An 18333-nucleotide genomic window follows, 5' to 3' on the forward strand; every position below is an offset into this window, starting at 1 on the left:
TGGGGAAGTGGCAATTCAGGTGGGCATCCAGCCAGTTCCCCCACAACTATCAAGACACTCTTCCAAGGAACATGCTGGTTCTGCCTCCCAGGTGTGCACACTCAGAAGGGACTTTGTCCAGATGGCCAAGGAAGGGGTTTCCCCCAAGCTGTTGCAGTGGCCCCATAGCACAGTGCCCCTGTTTATTTGAACAAAGGTGCAGATGTTGTTGTGGCAGCCTCCTGCCTCACCAGCCTGTCATCCTGGATCAAGGCAGACACATCCTGGACAAGGAGGCTGAGCTCCCCAGGAGGGCACTGGTTGTCTGCAAACGAGAAACAGCTCCTTGGTGGGTACAGCTCCTGCCTGGAGCACATCCCAGGGCTGTGGACCATCTAAAGTGTGGGAGATGGCAGGCGAGGGCAGGGCATGTGAGCCACTTTGTGCCGGAAGGAAAAGGCACAAGAGAGTGGTGGGGGTGGAGGAACAGTTGTTGGAAGGGAACTTTGCTGGGTCCCTCAGTTTGTGACATCACCAGAGTGGCAACCAGGACAATACCAAGCAAACATTCTGTGCAGTTCCAAATGAGGTTCTGACAACACCACCACACTGAAGGGACTGCAGAAGGAGATGCACAGCCACCATGGATGAAGACAGATATCCTTTTCCTGCCCTACCTCCTCTCCCCCTTCCCTGCCCTGTAACAGCTACTGTTGGGATCCCTCTCATACCTGTCTCCCCCAAGGCCTGGATCCAGCCTGGGCACACATGGGACCCCGAGGCTTAACAAAACTAAACTTCTTCCCTCTTTCCCCAATTAAAAGGCAATGTCATGGGCCAGAAGTTTCCTTAACCTCATCTTTCATACATGGTTTTGGTCTGTCATCCAGGATGATTTTAAGAATGGCCAGGTTGATTTGGAAGGTTGCATTAAGGTTCTTCGAAAAATGCAAGTATATTTTGATCAGACTCATTTAAAACATCTTGTCAAGGTACGTATATGTAGATTAAACATTAAATACATTCAGAAGTTCAGTTATGTGTTGTACATTTGCTGACGTTTTAAAATTAATTTTTTGAGAAGTGGATTTCTTACTAATACGGTGTGCAAAATCAGCACATAATTTTTGTTTCTGTGTAAAATAGATAGCAAATGTCTTGCTTTAGGATTCAAATAATTTAGGTTGGAAAATATAACAAATGTCTTGCTTTAGAATTCAAATAATTTAGTTTGGAAAATACCTTTCAGATCACTGAACCCAGCCATTAATCCAACACTGCAAAGTCCACCACTGAACCATGTCACTAAACACATCTACATGTCTTTTAAATACCTTCAAGGAATGCTGACTCAGACACTTCCCTGGACAGCCTTTTCCAATTCTTGAAAACCCTTTTGGTGTAGAAACTTTTCCTAATATCTAATCTAAACCATTCCTGGCACAGCTTGAGGCCATTACCTTTGTCATATTGCTTGTTTCTTTGGAGAAAAGACCACCACCCACGTAACACCACCTCTTCAATACAACATAATGGTGTAAAATGGATAATATATAAGTTTTAAACCCCCTTTTTTTGTAACATGTCCGCATTTGAGAAAATGTAAAACATTCTGGTTCCATCTGATCCTGCTTCTTCTGTGATCAAGCTAAGGAGCCCAGACATGCTTGTCTGATTCTAGACTGTGCCATTAGAGCAACTTCCTAAAAATCCTTTTGCCAGGAGGACAGCATTGACTTTTCTGAGTTGCTCAGGCTTCAGACCAACATAGATCCAGGGCACATTTGTTCAATACTTCACTATACCTCTTCTCTACTATTTAAAAGGTGTGCCTGAATGGATAGGAATGACACTTCCAATGCCCAGGGAAAGGATTGGGCCTTGAGATATAGCAGTGTTTAAGAGATTTCTATAAAGTAGGTACAGCTAGAAATTGGACTTACAAATAAGTTAATTTAGGGTAGGTAAGCAAACTACGAACAAGTGGCTGTTGTCCCAGTGAGCAAATACTACAAAGTTGAGTGCTTTGGATCAATTTGGGTTTACATGTTCTTCAGGTCTCTTCTAGTGATGACTCAAAAGTTGTACGATTTTTCCTTTTACCTCAATTTTTCCCCCCAAAATAGCTGTCTGTTAAAGTTATTTTTCTAAGGGAATTAAACCAAGTGGCTATATATATATATATATATATATATATATATATATGTGTGTGTGAGTGTGTGTCCCTGTGAGTGTGTGATTCTTTAGAGAATCTTGTAACCAGCTGGCTGATTCTGTCCCAGTTTGGCAGAAGAGTATTAATGATGGCAAGTCAGAAACCTTTAGGTCACATCATGCCAACAGGCAGACAGGCAGAGGGAAGGCATTAAGATCTCCTCACTCTGTCGTGTTCCTCTCTCATTGTTCTCTGCCTTGTCAAGCCAAGGTAAAACCGGCAGCATGAGCTCAGCACTTGCTAAAGAGGCCTCCTGTGGTTTTGGAACTTGCACTGCATTGAGAGAATTGCCAACCTTGAGAATCTCATGAGATCTTAAAAGTATTTCCCAGTTTCCTCTATTTCCACCCACTTTGCTTTCTGACAGAAAGTTGAGAGAGATGGTCTGTTGTGGGTAGAAAAGAGAGTAATTATTCGAGGATGTCACCTGCAAAGAACAAGTCTGATCTAGCTGTATTTAACATATTATTCTCAATAGCATGATCCAGTTATTTGTAGCAGTACTGTTAGGTATTCCATGCTATTTAAGAGAGATTTAAGTGTATTCAGGGTTTGGGGGTTCAAATATTTGATCAGTATAATAACATGTAAAAATGCAAAGAAATCTGGAAGGGAATCTTACTGACATCATTGTCAGTAACTGCACATCAACAGTTAATCAAATACACATAAATACATTTTATAGAAAACGTAGTTTATAAAGAATAATCTGCTTTTTTCCTTGTCTGTTCTTTTTGAGTTTATTTTACAGTAATGCTCCTTTGAGCAATATCAGAATTATGAACATTAAGATTTTTAAGGAATAATACATTTTCATATAATTACTCTCTAGACTCTTTGTCTAGATACTTCTTTTTCTGAATAGCTATAATTTGATGTGCATTAATAAAAAGAAGAATAATAAAAATCTACCAAGAAGAAATTTATAACTCTCTTTTTATAGCAACATGATTTTTACCACTTTACTTTGCAAAACTCTCCAGTGGAGTATTATAACCTGTCTTTCATCAAGAGGTAACTGAGATAGAAGCTTTAATTATTTGCCCAGCTTCTCTTAAAGGCAATGCCTAAGTGAACATCTCTCAAGTCCTGATAGACTGTGCATTTCCAAAAGAAGTTGGTTTTCTTTTCCTATTCAAGGATTATGAGAAAATTTGCTGTTTTCTTAAAGATGGTAAAATTAGATTGAGGATATCAGTCCTAGATGGGGGAATTTATCAGCAATAGTGAAATTGTGTGTAATTAGCATTTGTGTTGGAATACTTTCCTCCTAGTGATTTCTGTTAATAATAATAATTATAGTTCTCTTTCATAAACTCCAAGCATTTCTCTCTAGAACTCATGAAATTTACTTTTGTACTTGTTTCAGTCATTTAATATATCCTTACTCTATTGTACTTATCCAGAAGTACAGTAGGATCTGTACTGCATAGGAAGGAGCTGGTAATATATCTTTGAACTTTTAGATTTTATGGTATGGCTTCAGAATTAATCTAACTTAGCAATAATCAAAAGTCTTGACTAAAGTCTTGATCAAAGCCAGAGCTCAAGTAAGTAATTTCCTACTTATGGACATTTTTGGGAAAGTAACTACTGTGTTTTAGATGCTGAAATTTACCCTTTTTGGTAGTCTCAGTTTAAGGAGTCAGCAATTTGGAATTTTGATCTTACAGTGATAATCATTGAGGCAATAAATTGCCATTTATTTGTGATTTTTTCTCAGCAATTTTGTCAGAAAATTTCTCATAATTAGGCAACTTGTAAGAAAAATGCAATCTAAAATGTTAGAAACATATTTTGTATGCACAGATACTTATTTTGAGTAGAAGATTTTAAAGGAAAAATAGAATTGTTAAATCTGAGAAAAGTATTTAAGGCAGAAATGGTAAAAACGTATTCTACTCAAATTCTTTTGCCCTTTTAATTTTTCTAGTGGCTTTTATACTGAAACACTGAAATTAATTACTATACTAACATTTTGTAAGCTCTGTAAAAATAAGCTTACAATTTAAGAATTCTGCAAGTGTGAATAATTAATCTAAGTTAAACAGTCTGGCTTGTCAAGGATAGAACATGATGTCATAGGTTATTATAAAATAGCTTGTCTTCAAACTTCAATAGCATTTCTTATTTGATGTGTTGAAAGACTTGGATTTCATGATAATTTGGTCATCTTTATTTCATTTTTAAGATTACTTATGAAAATTTAATGGACAGTATTTCCAATATGGTCTAAATTGATGTTGGAGAGGTATTATGGTAAATACATTTTCCACTTGATAATTTTGGTGTTGCAAATTTATTTTAATGCACAGTGTTTTAGAGATTTTGCATGTGTTTTAATATTGCCTATTCGTTAAATATAAATTTCTTGTAATTATTTAGATGCCATCATACGATCCATTTTAATTTATATAAAATATTTTTAGCCCATGAAGTCAAATGTAAAATTTGAAGAATATGATCTGATAACACACCGTTGCCCATGGGTTCCTCTTTGGTTCTCGCTCTTATGATCATTTATAACAGAGTAGTTTGTGTCTCTTTGTATCATCGCATAACTTTGTATTCATTGCTTTTTGTGCGGATTTTTTGGTTGCTTTTATTTCAGGAAAGACTTCACAGACGAGTGGGACTGTTTATTAATGTGGACGACTTCAAGGCAATTTACAGAGCTCTTGTGCACAGAACTGAGTTTCATGATATCTTCCTGTCATACTCAACAGACGGCAAAGTCATACCAGACACCCAGCTCGCTAAATTTCTTATAAAAGAGCAGTTTCTTAGGAATTCTAATGAAACAACGGCCTTTGAAATTATTGCAAAGTATGAGCCAATCGATGAAGGTATGCATGGTTCAAGCATTTGGTATCTCTTATTTAGAGTGCTTCTGTCAGTGACTGGGGTTTGCAAGAACCTCATAAGTTTATTATTTTAAAAGCAAAGTATTTTTGTGCATTTATTTTTTCTTTCTGTGTTTTAATTTATTTTCATGTCCTTTTTCTACTCTCTCCTTTTCTTTTTCTTTCTGTCATTTATTTATTTTTTTTCATTGTCATTCCATGTATTCTGTGCTTCAGCTCACTGATGGTCATTACAAACCATTCTTAATTTGTTTTTCTTAGGATTCTTATCTTCCATTGTGTTTGTCTGCCCTTTATTCTGTCTTGCCTCCCTTCAGTCATTTAGTGACAATGCACAGCTGCAGACAGGGCTTGTCCCCTTAACTTACCTACAGAATAAGCCCTATGTAAGATCTTCGTGGGTGCCCGATCACCCTTTCTGGATCATGGGAACTCTGAGAGGAGGAGAGGTCTATGAATCTGTAACATGTGCATTCTTCAGCTATTGAAAGCTGCCTCAAATTGTGGTGTAACATTTCTGCCGTGTTTCACTGAACTTAACTTGAGGCAAAATTTGCAACTAAGCTATGAAAAGTACCTAATTTAACTGCATTTTAGTGCAAACTGTTACTTTATTCAGTGGAATATGAATCTCAGATGTTTCTTTGGTTCCCAGTCTCTGAAAATAGGTGGATTTGATAACTGGTTAAGTAAAATAAACCCAAGGAGAAAGTATTTATTTTGGGATAATAACCCTGAAATAGCTGTGCTGATCCTGTGGTGGAAGAAGAAAATGGATCACTCTTTCAATAAGAAACAGAAGACATTTGGTGTTTCATTAAGAGACACTTACTGTCCAGTAACACTTACAAAACATGTGACCCCTTATGCCTTTACTCTCTAAGGTTGCCTTTCAAATTAGACTCTATTTTGTTGAATACATTCTCCTCTTTCTGAAGACTGCTACATTTACTAATTAATTATATAAGTTACCAGGTTAAAATGTTCCTTTTGTCGTGTGTGTTTTCTCTTTTGATTGGAAAAAGCTATAACGCAGTGAAACAATGAAAAATCTTTAGTACGTTAGAAAATAGATTATTAAATATCAACTGAAGTTTCTGTAGTTTAATTTAATGTCTGGTTTAAATTTCAGATTCTCGGCCAAATTCTTGCTTGTTTCTTCATCTGTGACATAATAGTTTGTTTTATAATTGGAAATAATCTTGCTGAACAAAATAATAGCTGTATTGTTCATGCTCCTTTGAGTGAACTAAAACTCCCACTCAAACATATATATTGGAAAGTTCCAGTTATGATTGACATGATAGATGATTCATATAGTGTTGATAGACCATTTTGTGTAGCTGTTGTTCTGAATTTGGTATAGAATATTCCCCATCAGGATGATCTGTTGGACTTATCTGCCAACCTTGTCCTGTGTATTGCAGAAAGGCAAAAGGTCAGATTTTGACACTTGATTGACTAGTCTGCTAATGGTAATAACCATTATCTGATGAACATGATAGCACCAGTATGTCAAGATTAAGATGAAAACAGTGACTAGATTTTATATGCAACTTTGATAAGTTCATCTATAACATTTAGTGGATTGCCAGCATTTGTGCAAAGAGAGAAGACTTTTCAATGCTATTGAGCCAAGTAACTCTGGATTAAGTTTCTGACGATATTGTAGCTGGTTCAGGAACAGTATGGAATATATTACTCTTCCTTTTTTATTGTACAATTTACATGTACAAATGCTGCATTAACAGACTTGGATTTTTTGGTTGGTTGGTTGTGGGGTTTTTTTGACTAAAAGCTTGCATTTTGGCAGAAAGAACCATTTTTAAGAAATTGATCACAAAATATGAAGATGTGATTCACACTTGACAATTGTGTCTTATTAATATCCAAATGTCAGTTTTATTCTGCACAAACATTCCATCATCTCTCCATTTTATTATTGATTTTGAATAGAAATCCTGAGTCATTAAATGAGATTAAAGAAAACATGCCAGCTAAATGCACCTTTTTTTAAAGCTTGGTATGCATTTCTTTTACAAAAAATTATTGCTCATTATTCAGTATTTACATGGATAGGATTAGAGGATAAGAAGGTGCATCCCACTATTATTTCCAGTGTAGTGCCATTCAAAGACTCTGCTTCTGTCTCTCTATTTTCCTGTTAGGCAATACAAAATGAGGGCAAACCACAATCCTGTCTTGGAAAACTTGCTTACTTTGTAAATAACAATAAAAGCCCGGTGCATTTGTCAGATAAAGAGATTAAGTAACCCAGAACGTATTTGTGAATAATAATAAAAAAATCAGTTTATTCCTAGGATATACAGTCTTTTAAACTTTGTTGGGTTTGTTTGAGGGGTTTTTGTGTGTGTGTGTGTGAGAGACAGAGCAAGGTGGAGAACATTAATTTGCAGGAGAGAACATTTGATCTCATTGGCCAATGTAAACCAAATTTAACAAAGTAGAGATCTCAGCCAAATTCCTACAGATTTCACAAAAAAATTTATGGAATAAGAAAGATGATGGCTGGCTCTGGGTTTATGAGACACAAGAATTCAGATGTGTGAAAGGGTGTGTAAATGTTCAGCCTCTGGAAAAGTTTTCAACAGAAGAAGATGATTATGAGATATAAGTCCTTAGAAAACTAAACTGCAGCTCAGATACTTTATTCCAGTATGCACCAGTTGTGAGTCAGCAGGAAAATAGTCTCCCTAGAATATAAACTCAGAGTAAGAAAGAAATAACTGTAGTCTTACTTTAGTCAAGGAAACATTTCTCTCTTTGCTGTTCACTTAGATTGTTTTAGTCTGCCCTTAAGTAGTAAAATTTTGTAGTATAGAATTCCATCTGATATTTCTCTCTGACTTTTAACAATTACTGAAAGCTTCCTTCTTCCAATATAGCAGAGTAACAGCCCTGTCTCTGATTGCAAGTGTTTGTCATGAGTTCACCCCTAAAAATTCCCAGCAGACGTGTTTGTATATATTTCAATATCTCTGGTGGCCAGCTAATATATAAATTTAATTACTAATTTAGCTATTGGGAAACAAAGAACATACACATCCATTAAAAACATGGCAAAGACACTTCTTCCCATTTCCTAGTCTCAAATTCAGTTCAGGCTCTTCTCACCCTCACTTCCTAGTCTCCACTTTGGTCCAGACACCTCTGCTTCCAGCTGCTCATGGCTGCAGGTTGTACTCAGTCCCTTCAGTGAGGACAAGGCATTGCAGGAGGCTTTGGGCAACACGTAGTGACTTCTTGTTTTGTCTGCTTCAGTGTGGATCCTCAAAAGGCCTCAGTCTCTTCAAGGCAACAAACATCTTCTAAAAGTTTTCATTTTTTTCTTTCCATAAAGAAAGCAAAATACTTTCGAAGAAGTTCTGAGATAGATAAGAAAGCAGAGTGTAGTAAACCCTAAAATTAATGTATAATGTAATCCAAGTCTTTCAAATACTCAGGTTATGTATGACATGTATATAGCACGACTGATATGACACTATTTGTATATAGGGCAGAGCTGGAGTTTACCTTAACAGGAGGAATGGCTAAAACCATAAAAAAAATAGATTTGGAAAAAAATTATTAATAAAATATATTTCAGACTATACAAAAGAGGAAGACAAGAAAAAAAACATTGAACTTTGTAAGCAGAAAGAGGTGACAAGAAGACAGAAATATTTTCTAGCCTTCTCTTTTTCTTTCTGCACCAAATGGATATGTGTGGACACTAACTATTGCTAAAGGATCCTAATGGATACTGATGTTCCTCTCGGGACAAAATGTGAGGCCTTGATGAAAGTATCTTTTCACTGCAGAATAGTTATGGAAATTTCCATTTTCTTTAATGTAGAAGGAGAAAATGTCTGCAAATGGTCAGAAAATAGTATGACTGTGCTATCCTCAGAACTTAAAAAGCTCACCCTTCCATTTCTAACTAGTTTTGGTATCTTTGTCAGACAAAGATAAAACGTTGCTCTGAAGAAATGCAGTAGTTTTTTTCCCTTGGTATGAGAGGGGTGAATGAATAGCATACCTCAGTTCACAGGACTGCCCATGCTTAAAATTTTGGAAAAACTTTGGAAAGTTAATATTTTTCATTAATTAAAAAGATAATTTCAGGAAAAAAGAATTGTTAGTAAATAACCCCTCCCCTGTTGCCCAAGTTACCAGCTTGATGTTTAATTACACAGATAAATACACAGAGCATGAAAAACAAATTATTCAGAAATAAATACTAGATCTAATTGATGAAAAGCCTTCACTTCAAAAGAATTAAGTCTACAATTAATGTAATTCATTATAGACAAAGCATCGAGGATGAATGTATTCTGTTATGAGCAACATGTAAAAAAAATAAAACTGTGTTTTAAAGATCCAGAAAGCAGAAACTTACTCCAGTTGCTACAAGTATTGAACAGCATAGTGTGCACTTGTGGATAAGTCAAAGTCAAGATATCAAATAAGATACAATTATCAAGAGTCATCAGGGTAGCAATGTCTGTCTGCAAATATGTTAGTTAAAAGAAGACCAAAAAATTCTTGATGCACTACCTAAGTATAAGCTGATGCCTAATATTATTAATTAGACCAGAGTAAGACCTCAGTCAAAAATATAGATGAAACAGGGTAGGACATGCTTAAATGACTTACTCAGATCAGAGAAGAAAGGCTGACAAATCGGAGTTCTTAGCAAATGGACTGTAACGAGTTTGACTAATACAGGTTACCTTTGAAGATAAGTGGAAAATGGATGATGAATTGAAAGACTGGGAAAGATCAAATGCAATATCTGCTTTAGAGAGGGACCATCCAGGGAAGTAGACACAGTTGGTTATAAGTAAAAAAATGGAACAAATAATAAATATGTATGACCAGTAAGATGGTAAGGAAGAGGAGCAGTTTGTCAGGACATCCCATGAAGAAGTAGCATCCAGTTTTCTTCTATGAGAGAGTAACAGCATATAATAAAAGTTAATATTATCAGAAGTGTAAGAAAACCTGACCTAAACAGTAAGATACCCTGAACTGGATTTGTTTCTACTGGAAAAGAGGGGAAGTGCAATAGCAGTCTTTGTATGTCAGAGTGAAGAAAGAGGAGGGGAATAGCAGGAAACAGAACAAATATTTTGGACAGCAAAGAATTTTCAGGGTAAACTTCTCTTATGGAAAACTTTCTAACAATAGGGTTACTTCAGGGTTGAAATGGGTTTACTGGGTTGTCTTTAGATTCTTCACCAATGGGTGTCTGTGAGAATAGCTTCAAACAGACTTATGGGAGGAATAACATCTGCTTGGTTTAAAAGAAAGCTGAAGGTCGGTATAATGTCTGCAGAAGCTTCATCTTTATTTTCTAATTCTATTTTTCATTTTAAAACATTGCAAGTTTTCTAGTTCAAAAACCTGTGTAACTTAGAAATTTTCTATGGATTCTCATTCATGTGTAAAACTTTCAGTTTGTGCACATACTGAATATCAATAACTGCAATTCTAACTTGCAAATTCTGATTCTTATAGCTGTATTAAGAATTACACAGGTCAGAAAAGGGGGTTTTGTGCAGGTTTTTTGGGGTATTTTTTTGCATTCCCAACCTCTCCCCAGGTTTGTTTAAGTTATTGTTAGCATAAAGTAATCTTGGATTACTTACTGCTTTTATATCACTAGCCTACTATGATGACAAAAAGGTTATTTTACAGTCAGAACTGGGCAAAATTCCTCACTAATTCAAACTATGTTTTGAAGCAAAGCTGACTTTTGAGATTATATCATTTGCAAAATGATTGCATTCAAAACATGGCATTGTGAGCAGCAGTTGGCAGTGTAATGGCTCTACTTGTCATTAAATCAGTTCAAAACAAAACAAATGGGATGACTATGACTGGTATGGAGGCAATTAGCTCACTTTGTTATAAATGCAGTATGTAATAAGCTTGATTTGCAATGCTGTCTGGGCAGTCATTTCTTTTGTTAAGATGCTGTTTTTATTTCAAATATTTCTAAACATTGTCAATATTTATTTGGAATTTCCCACCACTGAGAAGGATGTTTGGTAGGAATCATAGTTTCTGCAAGATTATATTGACGGTTTCTGGCTGACATTTTGGTGAAGAATCCCTGTTGTTTTAAAAGAGAAAAAGAAGGTTCCCTTAGTGTATTGACTGGCATGTTACATTCCAAAACTAAACAGCAAATATTTTCATTTATATTTAATTAGGACTACTGCAAACTCTTCTAACTGGTATCTGCAGAAGAATAAAAATATCATATCACATTTATTTCCTCCCAAAGGGTGAATCATATCCATTCATCTCCAGAATCGTGCATATAATGTTTGTTAGGAATTTTCCAATTGCAGGACAGTGTTATGTTCTATACTCTTTAGCAGTCCTCAAAACTGACTATTAAAAATTATGAAAGTACATAGATAGAAAGTCTCAGTTTACCTTCACATCAGAGATTTTTTTGCCTTTGTTTTTGCTCAGTGAGGAAGAAAAAGCAGATGTCATTTGAAGGATTTATACGGTACATGAACTCAGAAGAATGTTCAATATTTAAAAGCGAGCACAAGACCGTCTATCAAGACATGGACCAGCCATTATGCGACTATTTTATTTCATCTTCTCACAACACCTACTTGGTGTCTGACCAGCTCATGGGACCCAGTGATTTGTGGGGATATATCAGGTATTTAGATACTGATTTTTAATACTTTAAACGTTCTTTAGCTGTTTTTTAATGAATGCTAAGTCACATATAATCCTCCTTGGCAATAAGGAACAAAGCCATCACAGATACAAGCTGAAAATGTGAAAGTGGTATTTTATTTTGTGTATAGACTTTTCAATATGTTTGCTAAACCATCTGTTCATAGTCTGGAAACAATCTATTTTTTCACTTACATCTCAAAAATTCAACCTTGCAGCAAGTGAAATCTATAGTATGGTGCACAATATATGATTAAAAAAGTTTTTAATCTCAATATGCCTTGGAATATTAGATAACTCCCTGATACAAATATACAATTCCCGGGCAAACTCTATTCTGATCAATATATAGGAAGTAAGGGTGCAATAAGTTGGGGTATGTCAGGGATATCCGTGATCAGTGCATGTTGCAAGTTTAGAAACAACAACAGCAAACTGTGAGCACTCTGATAGCCAGGAAGAAGAAGAAATTTTGCAGTGTATGACTCCAAGATGATGATGACAAGGATGCCTTAATGCCAAGAGAGGGAAGAAAAAAAGGGATGATGTAATAAAGGCAGCACAGAGAGGGTGGAAACTATTAAGAATTTGGAAGAGAATTGTCCAGCTTTCCTATTATTTGTACTATGTTAGTGACATGAAAGTAGTTGGAACTGTTATCTATCTGAACGGGCTTTGTTTTGGTTGCTCTTTGGATATTCTGTAGTCACTTGCAACCATCAAAAACTCTACTGAATTTCTAATAGGTTTTGAAATTCTATGATGTTAGCACTGCATTGCTGAAAGTAATTACAAAGAAGGTGAAAAGCCCCATTTCTTCAGCTTTCTTTGCTATTAGTGTGAGTAAAATGCTAAAATCAGCTAGAGGCATCTTTGAGATATTGTAAACATGCAGGGCAGCATGTAAAAGACAGATTGGTAATTAAGTAAAATAGTCTCCAAGAAATGTTTCAATTAACTTCAAGGCAAATATTGGAAGCTTAAGACCTTTAAGGGATGTCATTAGCATAGTAAATATTAAAACATTAAATTTAAGGCACCTGAGAAACTTTAGCACTCTCTCTTAGAAATAAGGCAGAGGTAGAAACAACTCAATTACATAAACACCAAGCACAACTGGATTCTCTAAGTGCAATGCTGTTATTTTTAAGTATAGTGATCCTCAAACTTGCAGACAAATCCTGGAATAGTAATAGAAAAAAACCATTTCAAACATTTATTCTTCTCTTTTAAGTGACAGCTTGAAATTATACAAAAATTCCTTTATTGAAATCTTTGAGCCTCACTTTTGGTCTCTTAATGAAGGTTATTTAGGTGATTCCCTGTTCTTTCATGCTCTTATATAATTTATTACCTAACTTGCCCAAGATAACAAAAAGTATTGCTCTGTCTTGTACCTGTATAATTCTATAGGATTTCTTTTTGTTTATGATGAAAATATATGGGGTTTTTTTGTAATTAATCAATGTGCTTGTAATCAGGAATACAGCAACTCGTATAAAAAAGTGTGGTATCTTTCTTTTGACTGTAAAATTGTTTCTCTTGTTCTTTTGAAGTGCTCTCTTAAAGGGATGTCGCTGCCTGGAAATTGATTGCTGGGATGGTCCCAGAAATGAACCTGTCGTATATCATGGTCACACCTTAACAAGCCAAATTCAATTTCGTTCTGTAATAACCGTGATCGAGAAGTACGCATTTTCGGTATGTATATACCTGAGCATGTGTATATGAGTTGGTTACAATGGGATGCTGGGGGACATGGTTGTTGTCAGAGATTCTCCAGGGGAAAACAGTCTGAAACACAGTGCTTGAGGCAGTGGGCGTTGTTGAAATTATTACAGGAAAATTGTGCTATCTGTCTTGATTTTTTTTTAAGGAATAGTAAACATATTTTACTGAATGATTATAAACGCAACTTGTTATAAAGAATTCAGGTGATCTTGCTCAGCTTGTGGAGTGGAATGCTAACCTGAGATCATTTGAGGAAGGACTGAATATAAAGCAATCAACCACCTCAGAATCAGTCTGGTGTTTTTCATATCTTAAATGAATCGGGTCGGTCCCGTGGTGTAATGGAGAGCACTCCAGACTCTGAATTCCAAGGTCATGAGTTCGAGTCTCAGTGGAGACTGTCCCCTGGCAGTTCAATGCCTCCCTGCCATCCCATCCCGTCAGATCTTGGATGCTCAGCAGGGTCAGCCCCAGTTAGTACCGGGTGCTGTGACAGTCCCGAGGACTTCACTGTCACTGTCCAAGCTCGCTTGGCTGTGGCAGATAGACCTTAGGACTTAAACAGTGGGGCCAGTTCTGCACATGCTGTGCCTCACCTAAAACATCCACTGGGCAGGCTGGAAGGGCTCAGCCACATGGGGAGAGCCCTGTCCAAATCTTTGTTTGCGAAGTTTGGCCATACATACATCTTAAATGAATATACTTTGCTTATTCTTCTGTTACTATCAGCTTGTCTTACATCCTTATGAAATAGACAAGAATGTTAGATTGTAGCTGAATTTGAGACTTAGTCCATTTTCGATTTCCTCTCTTTTTATTTTGAATGTTGAACCTGATAAATGTTACCAGCTACTGATGTCTTTTTGTCAGGTGACTCATTAGGGTAGTGTCCCTTCTGCCCATCTCTGGCAAGGCAGCAAAAGGTGGAGAGTTTTTGGCACTGTCTCAGGACTTTGTAGAGTTTTCTGGCAAAACTCCTGCTCAGATGAAGTTCTGAATGACTGTTAAGATAACTCTTGAATTCCGGCCAGCATTATGTCTGTGAATATATACATCTGTGATCGTACATTTACGTGGATTTTATACATAGATGTTTATAGCCTTCTCAGTGTTTTTTTCTATTCTGATTTCTATATTCAATTTAGATAGTCTCTGATTTTGAAAGTGAAATAAACCCCATGCTTTTATTTCACTGTTCTTCAAAACCCATTAGATAGAACTCTCCTGCTGTCACTAATGCACAACATTATTGTGCTTAACTATAATGCCTACTCCATCTCACAATAGGTAATGGTTCATACCAGCTGTGCTGTTATTAATGGGCAATAGCAAATATTTCAGGGACAAGTGTGAAGACAGGGTCAAAAAAACAGCCCTTCCCTTAGAAAGTGACAACTTAGGTCCTGCTCAAGCAAAGATTTTATTCAAAGTATTTGTTTTCAGTAGCCACCAGTGTTACTGGCAAGTTATGAGATTTACTTATGCAGCCTAAATGAACATGTTCCATTCGAGCTATTCTCTGATTTTTACTCAATTTCCCTTGTTTCACCTGTCTTACTGTGATGGGCAAAGTGTGGAGTCCCCGGAAAAGATTCTGATATTGGTAAAAAAAATAGATTGTGTAAAGGCAAAGATTTCTGAACAAGCCTTATGGATACTGTCTGCTTGATATGTAGTCAATTAAAATCTGTCATAAACGAAAGAAAAAGACATTTACTCCTGCTATACTTGGTCAATTTTGTTTCAGAATCCAATTTTACCTTGTAAAAACAAAACAGTTCTTTTTACATCTCTGTAGATGTCTAGCCCTGTTTTAACCCTTCCTTAATGTCCTGAAGATATATTTTTCTCTTCTTCATTTGTGCTTTCTCTTTCCCATAAATATTTGTGAGCCTTTTTATTTTGTTACTAACCTGGAACAACTGACCTATATGCTGAATGTTTTGAAAATAAAAGAGGGAACTTTTCTAAGATATTTTGGAAAAGAAAGTGTTCTGTTTATTTATAAATAATAAAACCTTTAAATTCTCTTTTCAGTCATCTGCCTATCCAATTGTACTGTCTTTGGAGAACCACTGCAGCACTCAACAACAGAAAGTAATGGCACATTATTTAAAAGACATTCTAGGTGACAAACTCCTTTTCTCACCGCTTGGTGGTGAAACAGAGATGACTCAACTGCCTTCTCCCGAGGTAATAAGCTTGCATTTTTCTCTATGAAACACATAGAAAAATGTGTTGAGATCTGTTTGTTTGTTTGTTTGTTTTGTATTTTCATTCTCTGAATTTATGGAACACTTCTGGTGTCTGAAATAAACTTCAGGTAGTAACAAAAAAATATATTTAAACAGCACAAAAAAGCCCCACATGAAAAGATAAATGTTGGTATATATGTTTTCTGCTCATTTATTTTTTGTTGCTTAAATTGAAGGAAATTCCTGAAATTTCAACATGTTGTTGAAATGGAATCCTGAATGTTCAGGTTTTGGTAGTAACAATGATGATGAAACTTCCTTACTGAATTTTGCTACTGCAAAGACCTTCTCTCTTTCTGTATGTTTCTCCCTAAGACAGTGTTTCTCAGCTGGTAGCTTGAGACCCCTGAGATATGAAGTCAGAAAAGGCAATTAGAGGGGTGTTGAAAATTTTATTGCAAAATAAAACAAATAAATTTCCATTGTTCCTGTCTTTGCACACAATTTTCTTTCAAGGATAAAGTTTTTTTTAAATCTCTGGTAGCACAATGAGTACACCCAAAATACTTATTTAGGCTTGTCACTCTTGCCAGTGGTAGACATATTTTATATCCTTTTTTTTTTTTTTACAATAACTGAAAAAGAATGCAAATGAAATATGGTGAGGAAACACTGTCACAAGGAAAAACAACACATGAAGGGATATAATTTTTTAGGGATTTACCAAAGAAAAGTATTTTTGAAGTGATGTGTTCAAAAGATAGGCTGAAATGCTACCATCCTGTTATATTTCCATAACAATGTTGTATATGTATTTACTACCTAAATTTCTCACTCAACATATTTTTATTGTAGCACTATAATTTTTATACACAGCATTTTATTTTTATATATATTTTTATCACAGTGTCCAGTATCACTTTGAAATCATGAAAATTTTTTTGCTGCGTGCAAAAATCTATAACCTATATTGAAAACAAGGTTTTGTTTTGAAGCTTCTCAAAGCATGACTGGATTCAGTGCATTACATGTCTGAGGATCTTATGTCCTCTGTAGAAGAACAAAATCACTGTATGCATCTGAATCGTAGAGTCACTGAACCACATACTTAAAAACCTTACTTTCTATGAGATAAGTCCTTTACCATATGGTTGCTGTGATGTAGAGAATCCATGCTTCGTATTTCCATAGCTTAGAGTTTCCGTATGGCAGCTGTGTAGATTTTTTCCCCAAAAATGAATTGTTGAGTTTGTAAGTATGGAAATGCTGTCCAGGTGACATTTATTCTCCTGAACTTTTAATATATTAAAGTTATGTGAGATGTGTTCCACATGTCTATAAAATGTAAGACTTATCTAAATAATACCACTCTCCTCAGCTGTTTACAAAAGTCTAAATTTAATAAACTGTTCTCTTGAGAATTAACAAAAATTAGGGTCATCTCCATTTCTCCTATCAGCTCTGGTCAAGCATATAAAAAATCAGTAGGATTTTATTAGCAATGGAAATATGCAGCTAGGACTGAACTTGCAAATTGAGGAGTAAGCTTGACTTTTGGTGAGATCTTTTTGAAGACCTACTTTTGGTCCGTATTCTAAAGGAGTTTTGTGGCATTCTATCTTTAAAGCTTGGGACCTTGTGCATAGCCAAGGCCTGGGTAAAATCATTTTCATTTGAGGGAGTCAAATGCTGAACTTAGTCTTCAACACATTTTACTTAAGCTGTGCAAAAGAGATGTTACAAAACAATAGATGTAGAATTAAAATTCTGTTTGTGAGAAGGATTCACAGTTAATGCAAAAGTTGTCACCTATGTAGTTTACTGTTCCACATTTTTCAAGATGCAGCACTAGCAAGAATAGGGAAAAAGCATCTCAGTGTTCCTCAACTGGTTCTCTAGTCAGTGCATGAAATGGGATACCACAAAGTTTCTCCAAATACTTCTTAGAAACTTTTGTCAATTACAGGTTCTTTTTATATCTTGGAGTTTTGGAGACTTCCATGGAAATTCTTTTCTCCTCTGTCTTCTGGTCAATCTTCTAATCCCTTTTCTAAGTAGGTTTTTAGCTTTTTCAGCTGACATGAATGTGTATGACAGGAAGAAGCATTAAATGCAGAGCAAACCCATTCTCGGTTACTTCCTTGGACCACAGTTCATGCAGTGATGTCTCCTACCATTGCAAGGCTAAGTGAAAGGTGCAGGATGACCCTTTGAAGACCTGGTCTAAGGAGGTCCAGAAAAGAAATCTGGATGATCACTGAACGCTATTGTTCTCTGCTTTTTCTTGACACTTGTCATGAAAAACAAACTCCGGAAAATTTCAGGAAAAGAGTTTTTTTTTTAATTCTTTTACCTCACACATATATTCATCCTTCCAGCTGCTATACTAGTACTGTTAATTCCCCAGAATATTATTGTGTTCTGTAGCATCTCAACATACACTTCTTCCTCTTCATGTGGAGTAAAAGAAAGGGAAGACTTTTGCTCTCTTTCTTTCTTTCACACACACCTTATTTCATGAGAAACTGAGGTTACCCTTAGGCTTCACCAATCTCTTCTCCCTCCTTCCCAAGCAGACATTTTTCCACTCAAAGCAACAGACCCACACCATTCCCTCCTCACATCTTGGCCACTGTGGTGC

General features: G+C 35.9%; 1 protein-coding gene across 1 annotated transcript in view; it reads left to right on the forward strand.

Moving 5' to 3' along the window:
* Positions 1 to 622: 622 nt before the first annotated feature.
* Positions 623 to 18333, forward strand: part of PLCZ1 (phospholipase C zeta 1) — a 46139-nt gene continuing 28428 nt past the window's right edge. Inside the window, exons 1-6 of the mRNA XM_071551367.1 lie at positions 623 to 636; positions 848 to 971; positions 4806 to 5040; positions 11545 to 11746; positions 13323 to 13467; positions 15535 to 15690. Of these exons, the coding sequence (XP_071407468.1) occupies positions 623 to 636; positions 848 to 971; positions 4806 to 5040; positions 11545 to 11746; positions 13323 to 13467; positions 15535 to 15690 (876 nt within the window). The remainder of the gene's footprint in view (positions 637 to 847; positions 972 to 4805; positions 5041 to 11544; positions 11747 to 13322; positions 13468 to 15534; positions 15691 to 18333) is intronic.

The sequence above is a fragment of the Pithys albifrons genome, chromosome 3 (genome assembly GCF_047495875.1).
Source record: "Pithys albifrons albifrons isolate INPA30051 chromosome 3, PitAlb_v1, whole genome shotgun sequence".
NCBI lineage: Eukaryota > Metazoa > Chordata > Aves > Passeriformes > Thamnophilidae > Pithys > Pithys albifrons.